Consider the following 23,795-nt stretch of genomic DNA (forward strand, 5'->3'; position numbering starts at 1 on the left):
TGTGTGTGTGTGTGTGTGTGTGTGTGTGTGTGTGTGTGTGTGTGTGTGTGTGTGTGTGTGTGTGTTTGTGAAGAAATCTCCCATAAAATGTGGAGTAAATAAACCAACAAAATGTTATTCTTGTGGAGGAGGTGAGTGAATTTAAATTGATTTTATGGGGAAATCTGAAAAATTATGCTCTGAAATGCTAATAATCAAATAAAAGACAGATCTAAGAATTATAAAACATTTTGGAACCGGCGCTAAAATGCACGTGAAACAGGGAAAGGAAAAACAATCATTGATTTATGGATTGACACAGTAAGAGGAATGCTGGTAACATTAAAAAAAACAGCCCATGTGTTCTTTATTTGGATTTTATTTTCTGTTCCTTTTATTTCTCTTTATTTCATTCACTCTTGCCCTTTTCCTGCATTTTCTCGATTTTAATGTTACCTCGGGCTGCTGATTTCGCTGGATTTAGTGAAAAACAACTAAAAACTTTTCAATATTAAATTGAAACCGAGACAGAGAGTGCTGACCTCAAACCCCCCCCCAACCTTTCCTGCCGGCTCCGCTTCTCTCAGATGGAAAGTACTTGTTTGTATGGCAGTGTGTGCGGTAACAAGACATCTTAGCCATCAAGTGTGCGTGTGTCACTGTGTTTGTGTGGCTGGACTGTACATATGTATTTTCCTGCCTGCCCCTGTGGGACAAACTGTAGGTCTGAGCACTGATCAGAAAGGTCCTTGTGTCGGGTGGAGGCGGTGGAAATCCCCTCTTGTATCGTTGTGTGTGTGTGTGTGTGTGTGTGTGTGTGTGTGTGTGTGTGTGTGTGTGTGTGTGTGTGTGTGTGTGTGTGTGTGTGTGTGTGTGTTTGGAGTGCTGTTTCCCTCAGTCCACCCAAGGCCATAACTGGAGTACTTACTAATATATAGTGAGTGCACATGCCTCTACTCTTAATGTGTTTTCATTATCACCAGTTTTTCTCACCAATACTTTTTACCCATTATGACAAATCATATTTTAACCTTATACCAACACGTTTGTGATTTACTGCTTGTGTCTCATCCATCTAATTAGACCTGACTATAGGTGTAGACCTAAGATCCAGGTTCAAACTGACCTTTTTTTTTCTTTCTCATTATATCCTATATACTTATATTTACAGTGTTTAATACGTCTATTAGACCACCAAAATTAAAAGCATTGGTAATTAACCAAATTATATTTAATGTTTGTCTAATGGTTAGTCCACCAATGTGTACAGGCTGTTTAATTGAAATGATATTTGAAATGTAAAAAAAGTTGAAGTTTACAAAAAACAACAAACAAACCCTGAAAAACATAATAAGGCTTATTATTATTTGTATGTTGCACTTAATTACTTCTTGATTAATTTCTGACTTTTTTTTCCTTCCATATGTTCAGGAGAGAGAAATAAGGAGATGGATGAATGGATGATGGAGCGGTAGATGGATAAATGGATGGATGGTTGGATGGATGGATGATGATGAATCAGTAGATGATGGATAGATGATGGCTGGGTAGACGGATGTATGTGTGGATGGATGGATAAATGATGGACGGATAGATGATGGATGGATGGGTAGAGGGATGGATGGATGATGGCTGGGTAGATGGATGGATAAATGGATGGATGGATGATGATGGCTGGGTAGATGATGGATGGATCGGTAGATGGATGAATGATGGAACTTTTCATATGAATTTAAAATAGGCAAAGCCAAATAGGAAGTGAAGTCATATTGCGGAAGCTGTGAACTTGTCTTGTTTTATGGTCGACTAGTCTTTTTTATTAGCTCGATTTCTATCTGAAGTAAAGTATTCTAAGCATCGGTGCTTATTTTTGATAGCTGTTGGAGCAATTTAAATATTTTTGACATAAAACTTAGAACCCGAGCCAAATATTTTAGTTCTTAGCAAATAAATCTTTAACAGGTGGTTAACTGGGTCCTTTGCTGGAGGAAAGACTGGTGATTTTGGCCTTGTTTTCCAGCAGGCCAGGGATCAAAGTAAAACCGTTATACAAGTGTTACAGTTCTGTGGCTCTGGCACCTGCCTCAAAACTTGGATTTAATACATGGAGACCTGCAGGTATTTGGCCTTATGGCTGGCTTTAGGGCCTGACTTGCTGAACTAGATCTTGAGACCCAGTTTTGTGTGTTTTGAAATCACGTCCTGAAAGTGATTTTTAGATCAATCCAGCCATGGCTGTTTCTCTCTGATGCAGCTTCATTTTCACTCATCATTACTGCTACGACTTTGGACAAATGTTGAAATACCAGTCGAAAAACTTCTACTGTGGTTCTTGCTTTCTGAGCAGAGTTTAAAAGGTCAAAAGAAAAGACCGTTCCAGGGAAAGGGACCTTTCTACGCTCTTCAAAAACACAAACCACCTCAAAGATGTTGGAAATACTGGAGAGCAACATCTCAAATAAGTGTAAACCGTTTCAAGATCAGGCAGTTGTGGCATTAAACTAAACACACACACACAAACACACACACTCCCTCTTTTTCTTTCACTGCCCTCATCAGAGTGAGGGAAGGCTGTGGGCAAAGTGCCAGGTGCCTCTCATGTTTGGGAGAGCAAACAGGCTCGTGTCTTTGATGGCGAGGAGATCAGAGCGGGGGACGCATTCTACGTGGCCGCGCTAAGGTCGCCGCAGTGCACACCCTGCTGCCATGTTGTGCTCCGCAGCTAGGCGACCCGGAGTATACACAGTGAGTGGGAGAAGAGTGTGTTTGTGTGTGTGTGTTGGTTCAACTCCACCAACCAACTCATCGCACACTCGCCTTTGCTTTCCAAGACACACTCACTCCAACTCTGACGTACAGTTTGCAGTTGTCTGAAAAATGGTTAAACCACAGGAACAGGGTCGGAGCAGTGACTCCCAGGCCAAGCAGGAATCTCTCAGCAGTGGTGACAGCACAAACCTTGCCTTGACTTTCTCTGTCTGTCATCATAATCCCTCTCTGGACCAACTTCATGTGTGCTTTGTAGATGTTTTTGTTCTTTACTCAAGATTTCTTTTATTATAATCCTTCTGCTTTATTTGACCAACATATTTAAAAAGAAAAGAAATAAAAACAACCTAAATGGTAACAGCACAACAGCATTAGAAATGTCACTGCATTTCTGGTAAACGTAACGCCAGTGCCAGTTCCTGTCATTTTATATCTAGGGCGCATTTTCTGACTGCTGTGGTTGGACCTTCAGCCTTCTTCTTACGTCCTAGAAAGCAACAGTGACACATGTTTTGCAGCAGTTGTTATCATTTTTTTTTATGACTAAATGAGTGATTAAAAACATCCTGCGTCAGAAATGATGGGCTCATCACGAAGACGTGTCCGATGCCACCGTCTGTTGTCGATGATCAAAAATAAAATAATTAGTGTGATTAAATATTTCTTAATCGGTGGCAACTTTACCAGTTAAGTCAATGCATGTTTTTAATGGTACAACATGTGCGCCTCTGCATGTGTGTTTAGGTTTCGAGGTGTCTGTTTCCTGTGAGATGGGGTAAAGTTTGTTTGTGAGGTGGGGGTATCTAGTTTCCTATAATAGGGCGGTTGACTTTATGTAAATAAGCTGAGGGCCTCAGATTGGGAGATGACGTTTGGGGGGTTGGGGACTCACACAGACAAGTCGAGTGTGTGACAGAACGAGGTCAGGTCCTGGCTTTCTCTCGATTCCACTGACAGCTGCGAGTCCCAGCAGCTAAAAAACCTCCTCATGACGAAGGGGCGCTACAACCGTGTCCCACCTCTAGCAGTCCCCCCTCCTCAGCAGCAGGAACCCTGAGCGAGACCCGTGGGTGGACGGTCCCTGGGAGTGGCTGGGCAGCGTTCGGGCTCCATGTGCTCTGTCTGTTCTGACTGCGTGTCTCTGTGTGCCGGCTGTTTGTTGACAGATGACGCGTACCAGAAACTGGCCATGGAGACAATGGAGGAGTTGGAGTGGTGTTTGGACCAGCTGGAGACCATCCAGACCTACCGCTCTGTCAGCGACATGGCCTCCACCAAGGTATGAGAGGCTGCACCTTTCACTGTTTGCTGTTATTGTGTTTCATCATAATGGGGGCAGTTTTGTGCCATCACACTTGTATTTCGAGCAGATAAATCCAAGTCCATGTGTTGCAAGTGTTTATACAAAAAAAGGGCTCCGCTTTTTAGGGGAGCTCTCAAATCTGACTAGCAAGGGAATCTGCAGGAAGCATTAATCCTTCAGCATAATAAACACATGAAGGGCGGTATACAAAATCCAAAGATGCTACTGCTGAACTTAGCATGACCCATCAAAGTAAACAGCGTTAAAAGTTTGAACATAAACAGAACAGTAATGAGGAGGAGATTGGTTTGGCAGAGGGGGCTGAGATGAGTGCTGATTGGATTAAAAGGCCACCAGCTCACTTATATGTCCTATTTATCATCAGATTTGTTTTCCTGAGCAAACATAAAACTCTCCTTGTTGAAAAGATGGTCTAACAAGCAGGTGTGTGTTTTTTCTTGACCGGCTGTGGCTCTCTTTCCATCTTAGCTGACTAACTTTTCCACTGTCCGCTGATTATTCTGTTTCTTCTGTGTCACCGATTGCGTGTCATGTGCAGTGAAGTTCAATGCCTGGTTTTTATGTGAAGAGACAGGAAGTTGAAACAATGGTACTGAACCACATTCAGCTTAATAATCACTTGTTGTATTGCGCTTCCTGTGCTCGTGTCACTGGATTCTCGACATGATATCTAAGAATTATTAGGTGGCATCCATGACTGTGTGAGTCATGGTAAGTTTGCTCACTTACAAAGAAATGGCTGTATCATTTTCATGGAAAGAGACAGACATACAAGCAAAACATGACTTACTATTTGGTGGTGGACGAACCCTTGTTGGGGTAAGACGTTTCTTTTTGTTGGTCACCAAGTTTGCAAAGATTTCACGAGGGGTTTTGGCCCACTCCTCTTTACAGAAACTCTCTGAATCCTTTAGGTGTTGTGGCTGCCGTTTGGCAACTCGAAGCTTCAGCTTCCTCCACAGATTTTCTAAAAGACTGAGGTCTGAGGCTAGGCCACTCCATGACCTTAATGTGCTTCTTCCTTTCCACTCCTTTGTTAGCACACCCCGTGTGGCAAGATACTGAAAGGAGCTCCAGATTGAGCAGTTTGGTCATTTTATACTTCTTCCATTTCTGAATAATGAAAGCTCATCAAACGTTTTGTACCTCAGTTCCAGTCTTGAGCATATCTAAGGCTTTGCCTCTGACCATGTCCTTGGTGGTGGCGAGGTTCGAATGGAAGAAACTGGTTCTGGTTCTATAAACATGCGTTGAGATGAATGATTGATCCTAATCTGTACACATGGGCACGCAGCCAATCTGTGGGAGTCCGAATCCTAGCTGGGTGGTAGGGGATAAAATATTTATTTCACTCACTAACATGCAAATCAATTTAAAACTTTTATGTAATGTATTTTCTCTGGATTTTTGGTTGATATTTTTTGCTTCTCTCCATTAAAACGATACTACCATAAAAATTAGAGACTGTTCGTTTCTTTGGAAACTTACAAATTCAGCAGGGGATCAAAAAATTATTACTCGGTCTATAATTTATTTCTCTGTCATTAGAATCTCTGCTGCTATTACCTTAAGGGCTGTAATACAAAACACATGGTCTCATAATTGCCTCCTTTTGGCCTTTGCATTCAGATGATGTCATGGATATCAAAGCACGGTTTCTCCGTTACGACAAGGTTTTACATCTATTCAGTTTTGTACTTTAAGAATTCATCATTCAGAGAAAATGATCAGACCTCGCCTGCGGCTTGAAGTATCCAGTCAGTCCACAGATGTCTGTTTTTAAAATGGTTGTCGATAGAGATAATGTGGTTGGCCGCCGGACACCAAAGTAAATATGTCTGTGGGATTTAAAGGTAGGAAGAGTTCATGAGTCACTGGATATATGGCCATCACTGTTAGAGATCTAAACTGGGCAGTTTTATACCGTAGACTGCCACAGAGATCGGCCACTTGGAGGAAGCTAGATATTTACATTTTTTGGTCTTTTGTTTAAGTCCAAACCACAGAAAGCTGCTGTGTGTGCGATGAGTGTAACTTAGCCTGAAAAACCCTGTCATGTAAACATGTGAATCAAGAGGAAAGCTTATTATTTCTCATGAAAACTGGACAACAGGATGCGAGTGATCCAGCAGTGGGTCAAACACAATGAACTAGAGAGGAAGACAAAGAACGTGTGTGTGTGTGTGTGTGTGTGTGTGTGTGTGTGTGTGTGTGTGTGTGTGTGTGTGTGTTTAAGGGATCCTCGCAGACCCCTGGGCAGAGTTACTCTCTCTTCCTGTCTCCTTCCTGATCTCCTGCTGCTCTCTCTATATGACAATAGCCATCCCAACATACCCATTTGGACGGTTAATGGCCGTGTTTATTTATCCTATTGCTGCCGTCACACATCCAGCACTGACAGTAAGCAGGAGCGGTTTCACTTAGGTTGACAGAATCACTGCAGAACTACTGGAACAACTATTCAAACAGTCATTTAGACATGAAAGCAGGGGTGACAGACCAAACACAGAAGACAGGCAGAGTGCAGAGGAAGTCGGAGCATCCATGCTTGTACAAACGTTCTTTAAAGAAGCTGTTGGTTTGCATCACTCCTCAGCTGCGTTTCAGTTTAGCCTGAAATCAAGACTGTAACTGTAGGACTTTTGCAATCGTAGAAAACTTTTTTTGGATCGAGACGAACGTTATCTGTAGGTGATGATTGAATACAGGAACTTCACCAACTTGAAAGATTCCCAAATATCCCAATAAGGGAAAAACGAAGGAATGGTTTTGCGCTGCTTTTTCCAGAAAACATTACACCTACCCCTCGGTCTGCCAAGATCATCAGACTGTAACACAATGGAAAGCTGACAGCACTTCCACTTGAGCAGATGGATGTAAACTGACAGGTGTGGCCATTTATCGTTGGTCAAACGAAAGAAAAGTAGCTCTCTAAATTGTACTTTCTTATTTTTAATCAGTTCATACTGAACTGTATTTCTTCTTTAAATGTGGAGTCTCCGCTGCGGTCCACAGCGCAGCGTATCAAGTGGCACAATGTGCTTATTATGCATTATGACCCTCTCTCACAGATGTGACTTTGGCAAGTGGGTGAATGTGCCCCGACACGTAACCGTATGTGCACAAGATGCTGATAAGGAGTCGCCCATCGAACATGTGCCGCATGTATACATGCCTGTGTCTACGTGAGTGTGCGTGCAGCTGGGTGTCCGTACCCACAGTAGGCTAATCCCCTCATATCTCGGCAGTCTTGTTTTTACAGTAAACTAAAACATTGCACAACTGCAGACCCTTTGTCAACTTGGCCGTTACACCCAACGCGGCTTTGTTAGCAAGAACATACCGATCGGCTCATATGACCCCCGCAACTTCCTATTGTATTTAGGATGGTGGAAAAACTGTTATCCAAGCTGTGGCAGAGTATGAAACATGAGCACAGGGGAGGTGAAACGCAAGAAGATGCGATCGTACCTCCAAGGTGAAGTGCAGGCAGGGGCTGATGCTGAGCACTTACAGTACGTGACTGTCCCCTCTGTTATGTATGGTTGACATAGACGGGTCAAAGTCTGTTGTGAGTTGGAATATGCTCCTTCCAGCACTGCAGACTCTCTGTTGTGTGAAAATACAGCTTAAGCATCTAATGTCTGCTTGATTATAATCAGTTCTTTTTGTCAATATGGGGCTCAAGATCATTTAACAGAGTTACTCACAGATTTAAAAGAAAACTTAAAAAGAAAATCAGATTTAGTAAACTTGAAAAAAGATGAAACAACTGTTTTTTTTAATCATGCGGATTTCACTGAACTTTGGGAAGTGAAGAGAAGATAAAGATTTTATCCCAATTCTGCATGAGCCAAAATTATAATTGAAATGGAAGTTTATAATTGACTGCACTCATTTGCGAAACGTGATGAATTTGCTACCAAAAAAGAAACAACTGGTTCCTGCTTTGAAAAGGTGAAAAGCTGCTGCTTTTGTCCAGTTCATATACCGTATTTTCCGCACTATAAGGCGCACTTACAATCCTTTAATTTTCACAAAAATCAACAGTGCGCCTTATGTATGAATTCTGGTTGTGCTTACTGACCTCGAACTGATTTTATGTGCTACACGGTGCACAGAAATCTGTCAAAACATGTTTTACTACGACTTTGGTAGCTACGAAGCTGCACCAGATTGTCGGTGCATTACGGCTACCATAGCCAGGAGCCTCGCGGAGGAATCTGGGTCCTAAACTCCATCCGTTCAGGTCCCAAAGTCAAACGAACACTGCGACATCACTGAGAGTTAAAACTGTCTAAATTCTTTCATCTTTAATAAAATGATCAGCGTTGCTGTTTTACCAGGTGTAACAATTAAGTTTAACATCCAGGCATCCATGAAAACAGAATTTATTACATTCAACGGAGTTAGAAGTTAACAGGAAGTTAGCTCGCTAGCTTCCACCTAAACATGATATAGCATGTTCTGACTGAGAGATTTCTGAAAAAATCAAACGTACAGCTCTGTTATCACTTCCAACATAAATGAAGACAGAAAACTAAACAGCAGTGGCGTTTGTAGGGTTACTGAAGTTGGGCTAGCTGGTATATAATGATGTGCTACGTGATCGCTAGTGACACAGCTATGTTAGCATAGCATAAACACAGTGAAGCTGGAGGATGAACGCTAACTTTTTTCCACTTGATAAAAGTTAACATGAGGGTTCCCGATGGTTAGGGACAAATGCAATCGCATGGCAGGATGCTGTAAACGGACCAAACTTCAGTCAGGAGAACAACTGAGATAATCCATCCACAATACGAGGTTAGTCATTAATATACTGCAACAACATGGGAATAGAGCAGCTGCAGAGAATTCAGCATCAATGAATCAATGGTACAGAAGAGGAGGAAGCAAGAAGAATGAGCTGAGTAAAGTTTGACTTATCTGACTGTTTTGTTTCACTTAATGCGCCTTATGGTCTGAAAAATACGGTATGTGCATTAATTCATTAAGTGTTTTCTTGGTTATCAAAGAAAGCTCAAGGAAAAATGAATCCCTATCCCTGAGCCTGAGATGATGACATCATCATCCCCCCAATACAAAATCCACAAACACCAAGCAGCAAATTACTGCATCTTAGAATGAATAATGAAACCATGAAGAAATCTGATGGAGACGAGCACGTGTAAAGGGCTTTTTAAAGAGCCGGTCACCCGAGTAGATTTAACAGTGACAGCAAAGCTTCGGAGATGTGACTGCCAGCTGCAAGAGCGCTGAGCAGCAAGCAAGAGGAGCAGGGGGGGGAAAAGGCTAGAGGCGGGACTACCCCAAGAGGGAGTGTGTATGTAGCAGAGGTCTAACACAGTCATTGCTCCACAGACACAGGGTGTGAGGTAGAGCCTGATCAGACCTCGCAGTCCCGAGTGAGTCACTAGAGCTGTGGCGTTTCCCAGCGTCAGAGAGCAGAGGCTTGGTCCCTTTACTCATGCTGTAGTCAGACTGAGACTGAGACACTTTAACGGACGGCAGCCCCACTCTACCCTGCACTTTACACACAGCAACATGGGCGCCTGTTGCTTTGACAAGAAAGAGAGGAAATTAGGGAAGCTGAACGGTTGGAGGAAGGTGAGTTTTGTTATTTTTATAATTTTATGCTGGTAGACACAGTTTGTAATCATTCGCCATTCGGTGAGATTTCCTGCCTTGCTTGGACTTAAAAGAACAGATGTTTTGTGGCTTGCTCAAGCTTTTTCTTGCACTGAATGCTATTGGATATATATATATATTTTAATATATTACATACACATTGCTTTTTCATACACATTGTGTACTTATATGCCCTTTGATCCTGGTGGAGTTTGGAGCGAATTTTAGCAGCATTTTATTTCAAGTCTGCACATGATTTCACTTTGGAAGCATGTTGGGAGTATTTATTGCCGCTTCAATTTACTGAAAAGTTTGTCCTTTGAATATTAATTTTCAACTCATGGTGGTCAAACCTGCCTTCTGCATTTGCCTCGGGGGTCTTTTATGCTTCCTTTGCTGCGTATTCCCAAATTGTTTCTGTCTGTGGAACTAGATAACCTTTACTCCCAGAGAATCAAACTCATGAGAGATTTATGGTGCTTCCAGATAATTAAGCGCAGATGTCGTTTTGTTCTTCCTGGCCAAATGCCAAAGCGATTTCTTTAGTTTGTAAGTGACCTATAAGTGACAATAACCAGTATTCACTGTAACTGCATAGTTACTGCTTATAAAAAGTTCAGCTTTGTCTGCTTTTAATGTCTCCAACTGCCTAAAATGAGGGAAGGAGCCACAGATTTAAATCACAGGAGGTCCAGCGGATGGAAAGGAGTGTATCTTAGCTGGGTACCAAAGACTTTTTTTTGACATAGGCCAAAACACTCAGGTTGTCTGACGAGAGAAGTAGTGGTGAAGTGCTCGTAGCTTGGGTGCACAGTGTCGAGAACACATTTCTGCAATTCTTTATTTTGCCAGAAGTTAGGAGGAGAATTTAGAACAGACGATTTGAGCATTTCCTGTTGTTTTTTTTTGCAGCGTGGTCTTTAACAGAGGGTTGCTTTCTGCTTTCGAAGCAGCCCCGACTCGAGCTGAGCATTGCAGCCTCGAGCCTAAAAATAGTGAAGCAAACTACATCTGAGGCTGTGATCACCAGGAGCGATTAGAATCAATCAGTCGGCTTAAAAGCGATTCTCCTTCCCATCCTTTTTTGCTCTCGAAACCTTCATTTTTTCCCCCCTCTATATTTTACTGTACGGGACCACAGATGCATGAATACACTCCATCTCTCACACACACACACGCACACACAAGCATAAGCGAGTGAGTCAGAGGAAGTGAGAGGTAGTCAGGCCGTCTCTCAGAATTGTCTGTATCTCTAACCAACATACGCACAGTTCATACGTAGGTAAGTTTCCTGATCTTCTCCGAGTTATGTCACTACCCCTCCGCGCCGCTGTGCCGATTTTACAATCTGGCGTCACACGTTTGCTAAACCGAGGAGGTGATTAACCGCAAACGCTGCACGTTTGCTGGTAAAGGAGATGGTTGCACGAGTTATAATCAGCAACGCTGCATGCATGCTGTGAATATGAGACTGTGTTGAGAAGCATAAAAATCACGATAATAAATAAAACTTGCAGCTCCTTGCAAATCCTGAGTGACTTAAATCAAGAAATTGATTACTTTTAAAGTGTGTTTCGCACCTTCACAGAGGTGCAAAGATATTTACAGATTTAGCCATAAGTTGTAAATACCAGTACAGACTGGGAGCCCAGTACTAAGTCAAGACTGACCAGAATGGGTGTAGTGCACCCACTAGTGGCTCAGAGACACAACTTCAGTCTGAACCACTTCAGGCGCAAATGGGTAACGAGACAAACTGGAAAATTTCAGCTGATTTCAGCAACACCAGAGAGTTCCAGTTCAGTCATCCTCTAAGCTGTGGTGCAAAAAGATCAGAACGATGAGGAGAAACAGTCAGAGAGTAACAGACACGATACCCTGAGGCTGCAGCGCCAGCTCAGATAATGGAAGCACGCTGATGTTGCGTAAGATCAGTCTCGTGTCAGAGGGAGACTCCGTGTCTGCCTTCCGGTCCACCTGTCCGCCTCGCCGCCCTGCACGGCGAGCTGTCCGATGGGATCACGTCTGAACGGAGGGGGCTCTGCACGAATGCCCCTCCCTCCACCTCTCATTGATGTACCACGGGCTCCATTCACCTTCCTTCCCTCTGTCAGAGCACCTCTCTGCTGAATCAACCCACCCACCGAAAGCAGGGAGAGAAGGGGAGGAGTAAGAGGTTAGAAGACAGAGATATGGAGCTTAAAGCGAGAGGAAGACGAGATAAAAGCAAAAATAATGGAAAATTTGTTGAAAAAAATGATTTAGATTATAATAAATGAAAGGAGCTAACTGGTGAAACAAATATAATAAAGATTCCAGTGACGGAGAGATGTATCCACACATCTTTGGATGGGTTAATCTCCCTCCAGTGTCATGATGTCAGTGGGAGATAAGGAGGCTTCCCTCATGAAAGAGCCAACTCCAAACACACACTGGCAGCGACACATTGAAACACACACACTTATAAAACATGTCAGCACTGACTGGGTTTAAATGCAGGTGACGGCGCTCGCAGGCTGCTGCGGAGCGTGTGCGCACTTTTCTCGCAGCTTCTGGGGGAAGCACGGCACTTCGACACTGCATCCTGTTATTTCTGGTTTCTTTATATATTATGCAGTGAGCTATTATATAAAGAGCTGCCTCCTCCTTTTCTGTGTTTTTTCTTCTCCTTCTCCGGAAGGAATTCTCTCGGGAAAGCTTTCATCTCCCCCTCATCTTCCCGCACACACACATTAGGGCCGAGAGATTCTCTGGGAACCTCTGTTTACAGTTTCCTGTGGATATGTTCTGAAGCGTGAGGGAGGCGTCGCAGCTGTCCTCAAGGTTTTCACACATAAGAGCCCAGTCGTGATTGACACGTCTGGTGCTGCTGGTGTTACGCTCCGGTCAGGTGGGCCTGGCCTTGTACACCGCAGCCAGTATCAACACCTGCTCTGAGGACAGCCCATCGATTCTGCCAGCGAAGCAGACAGACAGAGATTGATGACTGTGTTGGCTAGTGGAAGCCGAGAGAGAAATTGACATGTAAGCGGTGGAGAGTGAGGGATAGATGAAGCAGAGCGAGGGAATGGTGGTGGAGGCGAGGAGGAGGAGGCGATTTTCAGCCTGTGCATCAGTGGATGCGAGCAGGGGCGATGTGTGTGGTGAGTCCTCGTGACAGCTCAGCAGCTACAGCACATGTCTGCCTGGGAAGCAATAGGGGAAGCCTCTCTCCTTCGCCTCCCCTCTCCTCATTTAGAAAAAAAAAACAGCCTGACACTGGCTACCTAGTGCTGTTGCCATGGCGTTGGGGTGTTCTGGTAATTGGCGCACACGCAGTTACAGGCAGCGAGAGAAACCGTGGGCTTCGTGTCACCTAACTTGGGGAAGGAAGGACACAATTATCTTCCTTCTTCTCTAACCGTCTCGCCTCCTGTGTCTTGGCTGTTAAAAATAGCCGTCCACAAACACCCTGTCAGCATCTAATATTATTATGGGGTGCGGATAATGAACAGGCTTATGAGTTCTCCACAATGGCTGCCGTGGCTGCACATCAGGAGACAACAGAAGACACAAAAGAGGGGGCGGGAGGGGATAATAGAGATAATGGTGATTAGAAATACCATCGCTGTACGTTCATATTCTTCAAAACGTGCTGCAGCATCCCTCTCGCTCTTCCCATTGTTTCACTCGTAGATGGGAGGCGCAGTTTCACAGCTTCATGACATTACAGGGCCTGGGAATGAAGGAGGACGGACATTACTTGCAGTGGTTTTGTAGTTGAGAGAAAAAAGAGAGCGAAAGAGTTCATATTAAATGGATATTAAATATCAATCACTCACACACCCCTTTATAACTTTACATATACACCAATGCCAAGCTGTAGTTTGGGCTACCCCCTTTCCCCCCCACTTTCTGTCAAATCATGTGTTCTGACTGGAGTGTGTTGCTGGGGCTGGCAGACTACAGCGAGGGCGAGAGGAGGGAGGGAGGGAGGGAGGGAGGGAGTGCTACAGCAGCGAGAGCAGCAAAGCGAGACAAATCCAGTAGAGGAACCCCCCCTCTAGTCAGATGAACATCACTGCCTCACTCCCGCCTCCTCCTCCTCCCCTCTCCATCGCCGTTTTTCCCCTCCTCCCTTCCTCGCTTCTTCTCCATTATTCATCAGTGCGCAGACAGTCCCCAGCTCACGGCTCCAGCTGCTGCTCCAGCCGATCCATCGAGCCCGCTGGGTCTCCTCGCTTACAGCTCCTTCTTTCACGCACATCCGTCCATCCTCCCAGATTTCCATTCCCAAGCATGGAAACTCAGAGCTGGCCCTTTTCTGCTGCTGAGAGAGAGAGTGAGCCACCATCGAGCTGCTCTCTTAGCTGCTGAGAAGAAGAGAAACCCGAGAGGAGAGAAGAGAGGATTTTTTTTTTCCCCCCTGTTTTTGGGTGCTGGAGGAATCCTGATCATCTGCCTCTAATTTGCCCCCATCCTCCCTTTTTGGATTACAGTTCTGGCTTTGTGTAGGAACGAGAAAACGGGGTCCAAAATGCCTGAAGCCAATTACCTGCTGTCGGTGTCTTGGGGTTACATTAAGGTGTGTGGCGCTTATCTACGTAGCTTGTGGGGATACCGCGTTGGCCTCATTATAGCTCTCTGTGCTGTTCTGTCATTAGAAGCTAAAGATCGGTTTGGAACCGATCGGCTGCTTTTGTGGGCACGACGCGTGCACCCAAAGATATTTCCATCATTATTAGAGGGTTGTTGTCGATGGTGGTGGGGGATCCGACGGCTCGGGCTCCATCTTGAGCCCTCTGCAGAGCTGTGTGTCTGTGTGTGCACGCGCATGCAACAGCCTGTCATAAACAGCTGCTGCTGCAGTGTCTGGGTCTCTGTGTACTCTGTGCCTGTTTATCACAAGTGTTTTTTTTAAATGTTTGAACCACCGTAGAACTGTTCGCAATGTGCAAATTACATGAAATTACGTGAAATGTTGGCAACAAGAGGAACGTCTCGAGCTGCGTGCAGATTTTCCTCTTGCATCATTGAAATTTTTGCACACTGATGCAGGGAAAATGGTTAAATGCCCCAAATATGCGACCCAGCGTAATAAAACTGTGAAGTGTTTGCTGCGGGTAATTTGAGGCTTATTAAAAAGTGGCAGCCTACTCACTGTTAACGCTAATAATTATCTGCATCTTAATTCATTTCAGGGAAAACTGTGGAAAAGCACAAATATCAAGTGACATTCTTGACCTGGCAGAATAAAACTGGGCACTTGTAAATTTTCCATGTAACCGTATATATCCTAATGTTTCCCAGATTTCCTCTCCAGTGGAAACTGACGACATTTCTCTCTCTCTCTCTCTTCCCCCTCCTCCTCCTCTTTCTCTCTTGCAGTTCAAGAGAATGTTGAATCGGGAGTTGACGCACCTATCCGAGATGAGTCGGTCTGGGAACCAGGTTTCCGAATTCATCTCCAACACCTTCCTAGGTAAATGGAAGTCTTGTGTACACAAACTCAAAATCACGACCATGTTCATAAGTTAAACAAAAACAGCTACTGGATGTTTATGATCCATCTGAAGCCTCCACAAATCACGTTTATGACTTGTGTGTTTGGTCAGATATGCAACATTACAGCTCACAGAGCTCAATTTCTTTTCTTTCTTTGTGGAGGTTCGGTCTTTTGCATGATGTCGAGCTGTGCAAGTTGCTCTGGCTGGTTTCCTGTGGGGGCGTACCATAAAAAAACTGCGCCATTAAGCTTTGTGTCGACGTTTATGACATCTGACCGTTGAAACAGAACTGAAAAAAGTATTAATATTTAATTTCTCAAAATATTACGAGAATAAAAAAGGGTATCGACTGTAAAGAAGGCTTCGGAGTCTGAACTGGAACTGGATGCTGTCGGCGTGGGCTGCACGTCTGAGAATAGATGCGGACATCTAATTATGAATATTCAGCTTTAAAACCTTTCTGGTTTTGTTCTTGGCACCAAAGCACAAAAAGAAACCGTAATGCAACAAACGGCTCTAGAAACATCAATCAACAACCGATGAAACAAAACAGATTCAAAGTTGATTTTCAGGAAACCTGATAAGTCTACGGAAGAGTGCTCGATGCAGGATGCACAAAGCCAGAGAAATAAAGTAGAAGTAAATGATCTCATCCCAGATATACAGAGGGAGAAAGAAATAGGCTGATATATTTCAGAGATAATGCTCATAAAGGTAGCCGAGATTATTCAGACACTCTGTTTCCGATCGTTTGCCGTCCCCCGCTGGTATAGCGCTGTCAGTGGATCCCTCGCCCCCGTTTAGAGCGAGACGGGCTTTGAGAAGAAGCAAACGAGCGAGGGAGGGAGAGACCTCACTGCACTGAAGGGAAAAAAATGGAGGTATAGAGGAACCCCCTTTGCTGGCAGGGAGATGAGCTCGGCAGATTGGGTGACTCATCCCCATCTTAATGCATCTTTGTCAGCAGGGACACCTTGTTGTCCCTCTCTCTCTCTGCCAATCCGAGAATCCACTCACCAACGACTTCGATAAGGAAATGAGGATTACCCTGCTGAAGGGGGCTGAAGAAGCAAAGGAGGAAAGAGAAAATATTAATCAGAAGAAAAGGAGTCAGCACAGCAGACCTGGCACGGTCCATAGCTCACCAAAAGGACTGTTTTAATCCTTCCATCCACTAAGATTAACATCGCATCAGTAATGCACTTATTTCTGCTTTATCCTATTTTTGTTACTAAAAAAAAAAGAGCATCATTCAGTCTCAGGGAAATTAAATTTTGATGCCATAGGCCTGGTAGATCCATCACAAGTCCCATCGTTTTGTGACAGACGACCTCATGCTTGGTAAAACGGTGCTCGTGGAGCACGATTCATCCCCCAGATAAATAAACATCTCAGACTTTTAGCGGGGACTATTTTAATCAAGGATTTCCAATTACGATTGCTTTCGACACAGCAGCTCACGTGTGCCTTTAATTTATTTTTTGGGACCTTTTCCCAGCTGTCCTTGCATCATAAATCTGTCATAACTCCCTTTGGATCAGCCAGCACACCCAACTTTGGGAAAATAGTCGTCTCCCAGGCTCCTCTTCCATCTTCCCCACCGAATCTCTCAGGGAAGAGCTTGTGGAGGAGGAAATCTAAGTGAACGTGGGAGGTGACAGAGGATTGGAAAGTGAGAGCGGAAGAAAAACAAGAGACAAAATAGCCGATTGGGATATTTATTTCATCTGCTGATTTGTTTGCATGTTTCGTACCAGCTAAGTTGAGAGAAAAGAGTGAGCTCAGTTTATCCATATTTCAGCTAACAGACACACATATATGTTATATACAGGCAACACGCAAACACTGCACAGCAGTGGTGACAATGACTTGTAATAAATTAGAGAGCAATACATTGCTCCTCCTTTTGTTTCCACGCAGCACATGTCTGAGTGTGCTTAATTGCCCGTTCTCAATTACCAGGCGAGAACTGAAGAGCGATCGAGGCGCGGGGAGAAGAAGGCAGAGAAATGTGAGGGAGAGCATGAGAGTGAAAGTGATTATTTGAATTACGCCTGGTAATTGAATAACCCTCCGCAGGGGAAGGCTGATAGGCCAGCAATGAGCCGAGTCGAGGCTTGATAGACGAGCGCGCGGCGCGCACGCGTGCAGAATAGCCGGTCCCTGCAGGGTCTTATTCGGTTCCTCTGCGACTGCAGTAAACACGGCGGTGTAAGCTCATTACAGGAAAAAATCACTTCTATCATGTTTATTTTTAGCACAGAGACTGGCGTGATGTCAGTGTTTATTTTAATTTTTTTGCCTTCCGATTCGTTTTATTTAGCCGCACAGGCTCGCTGATGTCATCAACTATTGAATCTGATAGAGCTGCAAAAAAACTCCAACAGTTTTGCCCGTGGCGAAGCCTCAGCTTTGAGTGTGTCAACGGGCTGACCTCCGAGAGTCACAGAGCGGGAGATGAGATGTGAGCCACCTGCTGTGAGGCTGGGATGGGGGGGCGGAGGCGCTGCAAGGGGGGTTGAGGGATGTGGATGAATGAGCAGTGGGAGCTCTGAGAGAGAGACATGGATGACAGCGAGCATAAATAAGCAAACGACTGGAGGGACAGATGAATGAATGAGTGAGCGAATCAATAAACCCCCCGAGGAATTAACCTGCCACAGGTGCGTCTATATAGCACACCTGGGTTCTCACATCCCAACCATCATACAAGACATCTTCACTGAACTGCTGAATAAGCCTCTTACCTTCTACTTGACCAAAATCCATCTTTTTTTTTAATCCCCACTCACGTAGACAAACAAAATGAGGTGGAGATCCCATCGCCAACATCCAAGACACGGGAGAAGAAGAAGCAGCAGAAGCAGCAGCTGATGACACAGATTAGCGGGGTCAAGAAGGTCTCCCACGGGCCCTCGCTCTCGAGCAGCAGCATCGCACGCTTCGGGGTCAAGACTGATAAGGAGGAGCTGCTGTCCAAGGAGCTGGAGGACCTCAACAAATGGGGCCTGAACATCTTCTCGGTTTCAGAGTTCTCCAACAACCGACCTCTCACCTGCATCATGTACGCCATCTTCCAGGTAAGGACTCCTCTACTACTTCCTACTACTTAAACGTTACCTGGGTTTCCTTCCTCATGTTTATCCCTGTATCCTTCTCCTAGGAGCGAGACCTTCTAAAGACATTTAAGATCCCGGCAGATACATTTGTGGCCTACATGATGACATTAGAAGATCACTACCATTCAGATGTGGCCTACCACAACAGCCTGCACGCTGCTGACGTAGCACAGTCCACACACATCCTCCTCTCAACTCCAGCCCTGGATGTAAGTCTTTCTGAAAGCGATGTCTTAAAGTCCGACTTGAACTCGAGGTTTGGTAATGCCAATCATTAGCTGGCCTTACAGTAGCTCTCCACTTTGGTTGAGTTCGTCCGTTTTTGAATCAGGAGCCAGAATCTGCTGAAATAAGGGAAAACTAAATTAGGAGGGTGAGCTCTTACATCACCTCGTGTGTCACTTTCCTGGATGGCTAAAGAGCTCCACGTCCTTCCGATGAATCATCTATATTTTCCCTTCTCCTCTTCTGAGAGAATCCCCCCTCTCACACACCTTATTTGTTCAGATTTTCCGGTGAACACTTTCTAAAAGCTCTATTCAAGCTCGAGTAGCTGGTGAGATGCAGCCATGTCAACATGACCCAATCTGAAGATCCTGATTTACACTTCTAGGCTCTCCCCATCTGTCGTCATAGCAGCCAGCTGGCGGCGTATTATACTGTCACAATGTATCTTCACAAAAAAGGCAGACAGCCTATTAGCTAGCTTGTTGAGGAAATACTAATTCTCCGTCCTCGTGTGACCTTGGCAGTGTGCCGTTTTTCTTTGAAGGCAGAGTGTGACAGAAACAACTGGATTTCTCCCACATTGCCACTCAGCTGTCAGTGTCAAAGATTATCTGCTCTTTGCTTTCAGCTTCAATCTCAGGACATTGTTTAACACTGTTCCTTTCTGATTACTTTTACAGGCGGTCTTCACAGATCTCGAGATCCTGGCAGCCATCTTTGCTGCGGCTATCCATGACGTTGATCATCCCGGAGTATCCAACCAGTTTTTAATCAATACCAGTAAGTCTGAAACGCTTAAACAAAAAGTGTCCACTCATATGAGACGAAACAAAGCCATCGGAGCATGTTTAACCATCGGTTTTTAACCACTACGCAGACTCTGAGCTGGCTCTAATGTACAACGACGAGTCTGTGCTGGAGAACCATCATCTGGCTGTGGGATTCAAGCTGCTACAGGAAGACAACTGTGATATCTTCCAGAACCTCACAAAGAAGCAGCGTCAGTCCCTGCGCAAGATGGTTATCGACATGGTAGGAATTCCAGATTCTTGTTTCTTTACAATTATTTCATAGTAAAACTAAAAAAAACAGAAACTTTCCAAAGCCAGATGCTGATCAAGTGTTTTTTCTTCTTTTGTTCAGGTTTTGGCCACTGACATGTCCAAACACATGAGTCTGCTGGCCGATCTGAAGACTATGGTAGAAACGAAAAAGGTGACGAGCTCCGGAGTGCTGCTGCTAGACAATTACACCGACAGGATACAGGTATGTGTGACGTCTGCCTGAGCAGTAATAATGGCACAAGTTTGTGCACGAGGGGCTCAGTCACGTCATCCATCTCTTTTTTGTAGTCTGTGTAGTGACACAGTCTTCAACTCTGTATGACTTCCAGGTGCTGCGTAACATGGTGCACTGTGCCGACTTGAGTAACCCCACTAAGTCCCTGGAGTTGTATCGTCAGTGGACTGATCGGATAATGGAGGAGTTCTTTCACCAAGGAGACAGAGAGAGGGAGCGGGGCATGGAGATCAGTCCGATGTGCGATAAACACACAGCCTCAGTGGAAAAGAGCCAGGTATGCAGAAACTGTATTAGCTATGATGGAGAGAATTCCCAGGAAAGCTTTAAAAGACACTGACTCCTAACACTCGTTTGTTTCTTTCAGGTGGGCTTCATAGACTACATCGTACACCCTCTGTGGGAGACCTGGGCCGACCTGGTCCACCCCGATGCTCAGGACATTCTGGACACGCTGGAGGACAACAGGAACTGGTACCAGAGCATGATTCCCCAAAGTCCCTCTCCGCCCTTCTACGACCAGAGCACACACGGACACAGCGGAGGCACCGGAGGGCCGGGGGGCGGGGAGAAATTTCAATTTGAGCTGACCTTAGAGGAGGAGGACTTGGACGGAATGGAAAAAGACGGCGACGCGGAGGAAGACGAAGAGGAGGAAGAGCTGGATGAGGAGGAGGAGGAGGAGGAGGAGAATGACGAGGAAGGCATGATCGAGCCCACGACAGCTATAGAGATCGTGACGCACGAGGCTTCGCCCACAGACACATAGGGCTTCCAGCATCAGGTTCACTCGGTGATTTGAAAGGCGGGTGTTTTTTTTGGAAAAAGAGGGGAAATCCTCTTGCTGTCCTTTTTAAAAAGCCCACAGAGGCAAGGGCTTAGTTTTGCCCCGCGCAGTGGCATGTTGCACTTGGGTGTTTGAAGCCAGGCACGGACGGACGGTTTCAGCGAAGCGGCTTCAGAGTTCTCAGGAAATAATTCACGCGAACAATTGAGTCTTGATGGGAAAGCAAGACTGATGGTGGAACTTGAAGGATTTCAGCCAGTTTGGAAAATGGTTACTTTTCTTTTCTGGACTGGCATTAAATGGACATTGACACTACTGAGAGAAGTTTTGTACCTTGAGACTTTTTTTACCGATACACGATATGATCTAGAAGTAGCATAGAGTGAGATCTACTGATGGAGACACATTTGTATAGCAAGAGGAAGTGTTTACTTTTTTCCTGTACCATTTGTCAAAGGACTTGTGTGCCTTTTTTACTATTGTCTTTATAATAGTTTTTTATTTATTGAACACTCTAGTATGTCTGTGAAATGTTTTTTTGTTTGTTTGTTTGTTTTGTTTTTCTTAACTGAATAGAGCAAATTTTTTTTTGTATATTGAAAAAAGTCTTCCATGTATTGGGCAATAGAGATATCCAAACAAATGTCGACAAACAACTTTTGGACAAATTCATCTAAACGAGAAAACATTTCAGCACAAGTTCCTTCTTTACACGTGGAATTCAAATCCATGGTTCACGCCGCACGTTTAGCTTCTTGCTTTCTGTATCACATGTCAGTCAATGAATGTCACAGTTGCACACAAATACAACACCTCTCGTTCTTGTTAAACAGCTTTTCTTTTAGTTTTTAATGGCCTGCAGACCATTGCACTTCCTGCTGTTTCAAACCAACACTCGACTTTTCATGCAAAATGCTAAATTCCTACATGATTCCTGCTGATCTTTCAGTGTAAACTGTTTGAGCTAGACACTTTTGTCTGTTCATTTTTGCAGTTATGTTGCTGTGAAACAGGTGTTACCCACGTTCAAGCCCTCATTGCCAGATAAAATGCGCAGAAACCCGAGCAAACAGGCCCTTACGTCAAGCTGCTAAGATCTGCGATGAAAAGAAATCTGCTCAGGATAAAATGCGCAACAGCGATGAGTCTATTTTTAGCCCACAGGTATGCTACAGTGGTAATAATCCTGTTAGTTGAAATGGGTTCTGACCACAGACCCGTCTGATGTAACACCCCCCCCCCACCCCGGCCTCTTTGCAATCAGGCCCAGACCAGATGATTAAAGGCGCTCTTGCAGCTGCCTGTCTGAAAGGCACTCTTCGACCCTCATCAGCGTCAGTATTCACATGGTTTACAAACCCCTCTAGGCTCCGCGGACACGACCTCAAAACAATCAGGCCAGCTATTTCTTCCTCACGCTAAAAAATCCCTGATGTTCTGCTCCTGCTCATTGACGTCAGTTGAATATTGTCCCTCCCTCTCTGCTGTATCAGGTTTCCAGGACAGTCAGGTTATGAGGATTTGGCACAGCTGGAACTGCTGGATTCAGCATGTAAGGCTATGCCTGTTTCCACAGGAAAAAGAAATTAAAAAAAAATAATAATAGGAATAATTAGGCGCTCTAGTTTAAAACAACCCCCAAAAATGTCTGATGGTTTGAAATGGTTTGCAGGCCATTAGACTTTGGCTCTCGTGGCTTCTGTAATCACGTCTTTTTCTCTTTTTTTTAATTAGTTTACTGATACTCAAAGGTACTTCAGCTGATTTCACATAAGCATGCTTAGTTTTGTGTATGGAGTATGTGAGTAAGTTTCATATGTATGCACAAGCGTTGATGTATGTATGTGTCTGGATGAGGTCTTAGCCTCATAAGGCCTTACCCCCATCACTCCAAACCTTTGTCTCTACTGTTTGTCGCTAGAAGCTCAAGTTGGTCCTTTTGCTGTTTATAACAGTGTATTTATTCTATACTTTAAGCCTGTAAATAAGAAATACTGGTTCAGTGTAAAATCTATTTTAATTTATATGCACTTGCATTACCTGGAAGTGGTGGTGTCTAATGTGTAGAAGACTCTTAATTAGAGCCTTTTTATATATGTATCATATATTGTTTTTATATATATAAATATATATAAATATATCTAAGTATATATTCGCACAATGTTTTGAGTGCCCAACAGAGCAGCAGCTAAAGAGACATATTGTTGTTGTTAGATGGAAACCTTGTATCTACGAAACAGCTTCTTTTTTTTAATTTTCACATACAAGTTTAGATACATTTAAATATCATGTCACAGACAAGAACATGGAAATTATTAATATTATGCATGAATATTAAACCAAAAATGTTGTCACTTTGTTTTTCTGTCTTGAATTTCATCTAAATCTGTTTTCCAAATATCAGAGTTCTGCTGAAATAGTCTGAATCCAAGAAAATACAACACATTAAACACATTTTTGACCAACCGCATTTCACTACAAGGTTTTCATCTGACATCAGCAATTTGGTAACCCAGAGGCAACATAGAGGACACGTTAAACTGCGTAGGCTTGGATGTAGGAGTTAGGAACATCTTAGCTTAGTCGGTGCTCGGTTTTAAAGTATGCTAATAGCTTAGCATATTAGCTTAGCTCCCCTCAGTGGCTCGTTACAACCTAAGCTTCTCCATCTGGCGTTTGAATGAAGATTGCTGATATACGAGGCCAGATACAGGTTCGACTGACAAACACAAAGCGATTGTCTCCTTTTACACTTAATGCACTTCATGTAAAAGTAGATCTCATGGGGACGGTATTGTTAGCATGCTACAACACGCCCCGCACTAACATGAAACATTCTGGATTACCAACAAAAATGATCTTATGTAACTGATTGTGCTAAAGTGTTTCTGACCAAACTTGTTAGCAGTTTTGAAATTCAAATTGTCAGTATCAACATTAACTATGTTCAAGCTTCTTCTTTTTTTGGTCCTAGTTGTGTCCAAATGGTTCGCCAGATTTAGCACTATCTGCATGAGAGATGGGTTTGTTTCTTTTATTGTCAATAATATGTTCAAGTCTGCCAGTTGTTGCAGGTGGGTTATTAAATGTTTCACACAATGTATGGTATTATATTGTATATTGTGTTCAAAAATAAATCTGAAATACTTTTTCTATGAAGTGATTAAAAGCAA

General features: G+C 44.0%; 1 protein-coding gene across 7 annotated transcripts in view; it reads left to right on the forward strand.

The window, feature by feature from the left end:
• pde4ba (phosphodiesterase 4B, cAMP-specific a) overlaps positions 1-23,795 on the forward strand; it is a 177,357-nt gene extending 153,562 nt beyond the window's left edge. For 6 of the 7 annotated variants that reach the window (XM_080887380.1, XM_080887379.1, XM_080887381.1 and 3 more), the window contains 9 exons: positions 3,915-4,027; positions 15,071-15,164; positions 17,986-18,269; positions 18,353-18,517; positions 19,217-19,316; positions 19,414-19,568; positions 19,680-19,802; positions 19,930-20,112; positions 20,203-23,795. In XM_080887380.1, the coding sequence (XP_080743506.1) occupies positions 3,915-4,027; positions 15,071-15,164; positions 17,986-18,269; positions 18,353-18,517; positions 19,217-19,316; positions 19,414-19,568; positions 19,680-19,802; positions 19,930-20,112; positions 20,203-20,604 (1,619 nt within the window). In that variant the 3' untranslated portion in view covers positions 20,605-23,795. Of the gene's footprint in view, positions 1-3,914; positions 4,028-9,437; positions 9,683-15,070; positions 15,165-17,985; positions 18,270-18,352; positions 18,518-19,216; positions 19,317-19,413; positions 19,569-19,679; positions 19,803-19,929; positions 20,113-20,202 lie in introns of those variants that run through there. The other variant, XM_080887385.1, reaches the window with a different exon arrangement.

Source organism: Rhamphochromis sp. 'chilingali' (genome assembly GCF_963969265.1).
Source record: "Rhamphochromis sp. 'chilingali' genome assembly, chromosome: 7".
In the NCBI taxonomy this organism is placed as follows: domain Eukaryota; kingdom Metazoa; phylum Chordata; class Actinopteri; order Cichliformes; family Cichlidae; genus Rhamphochromis; species Rhamphochromis sp. 'chilingali'.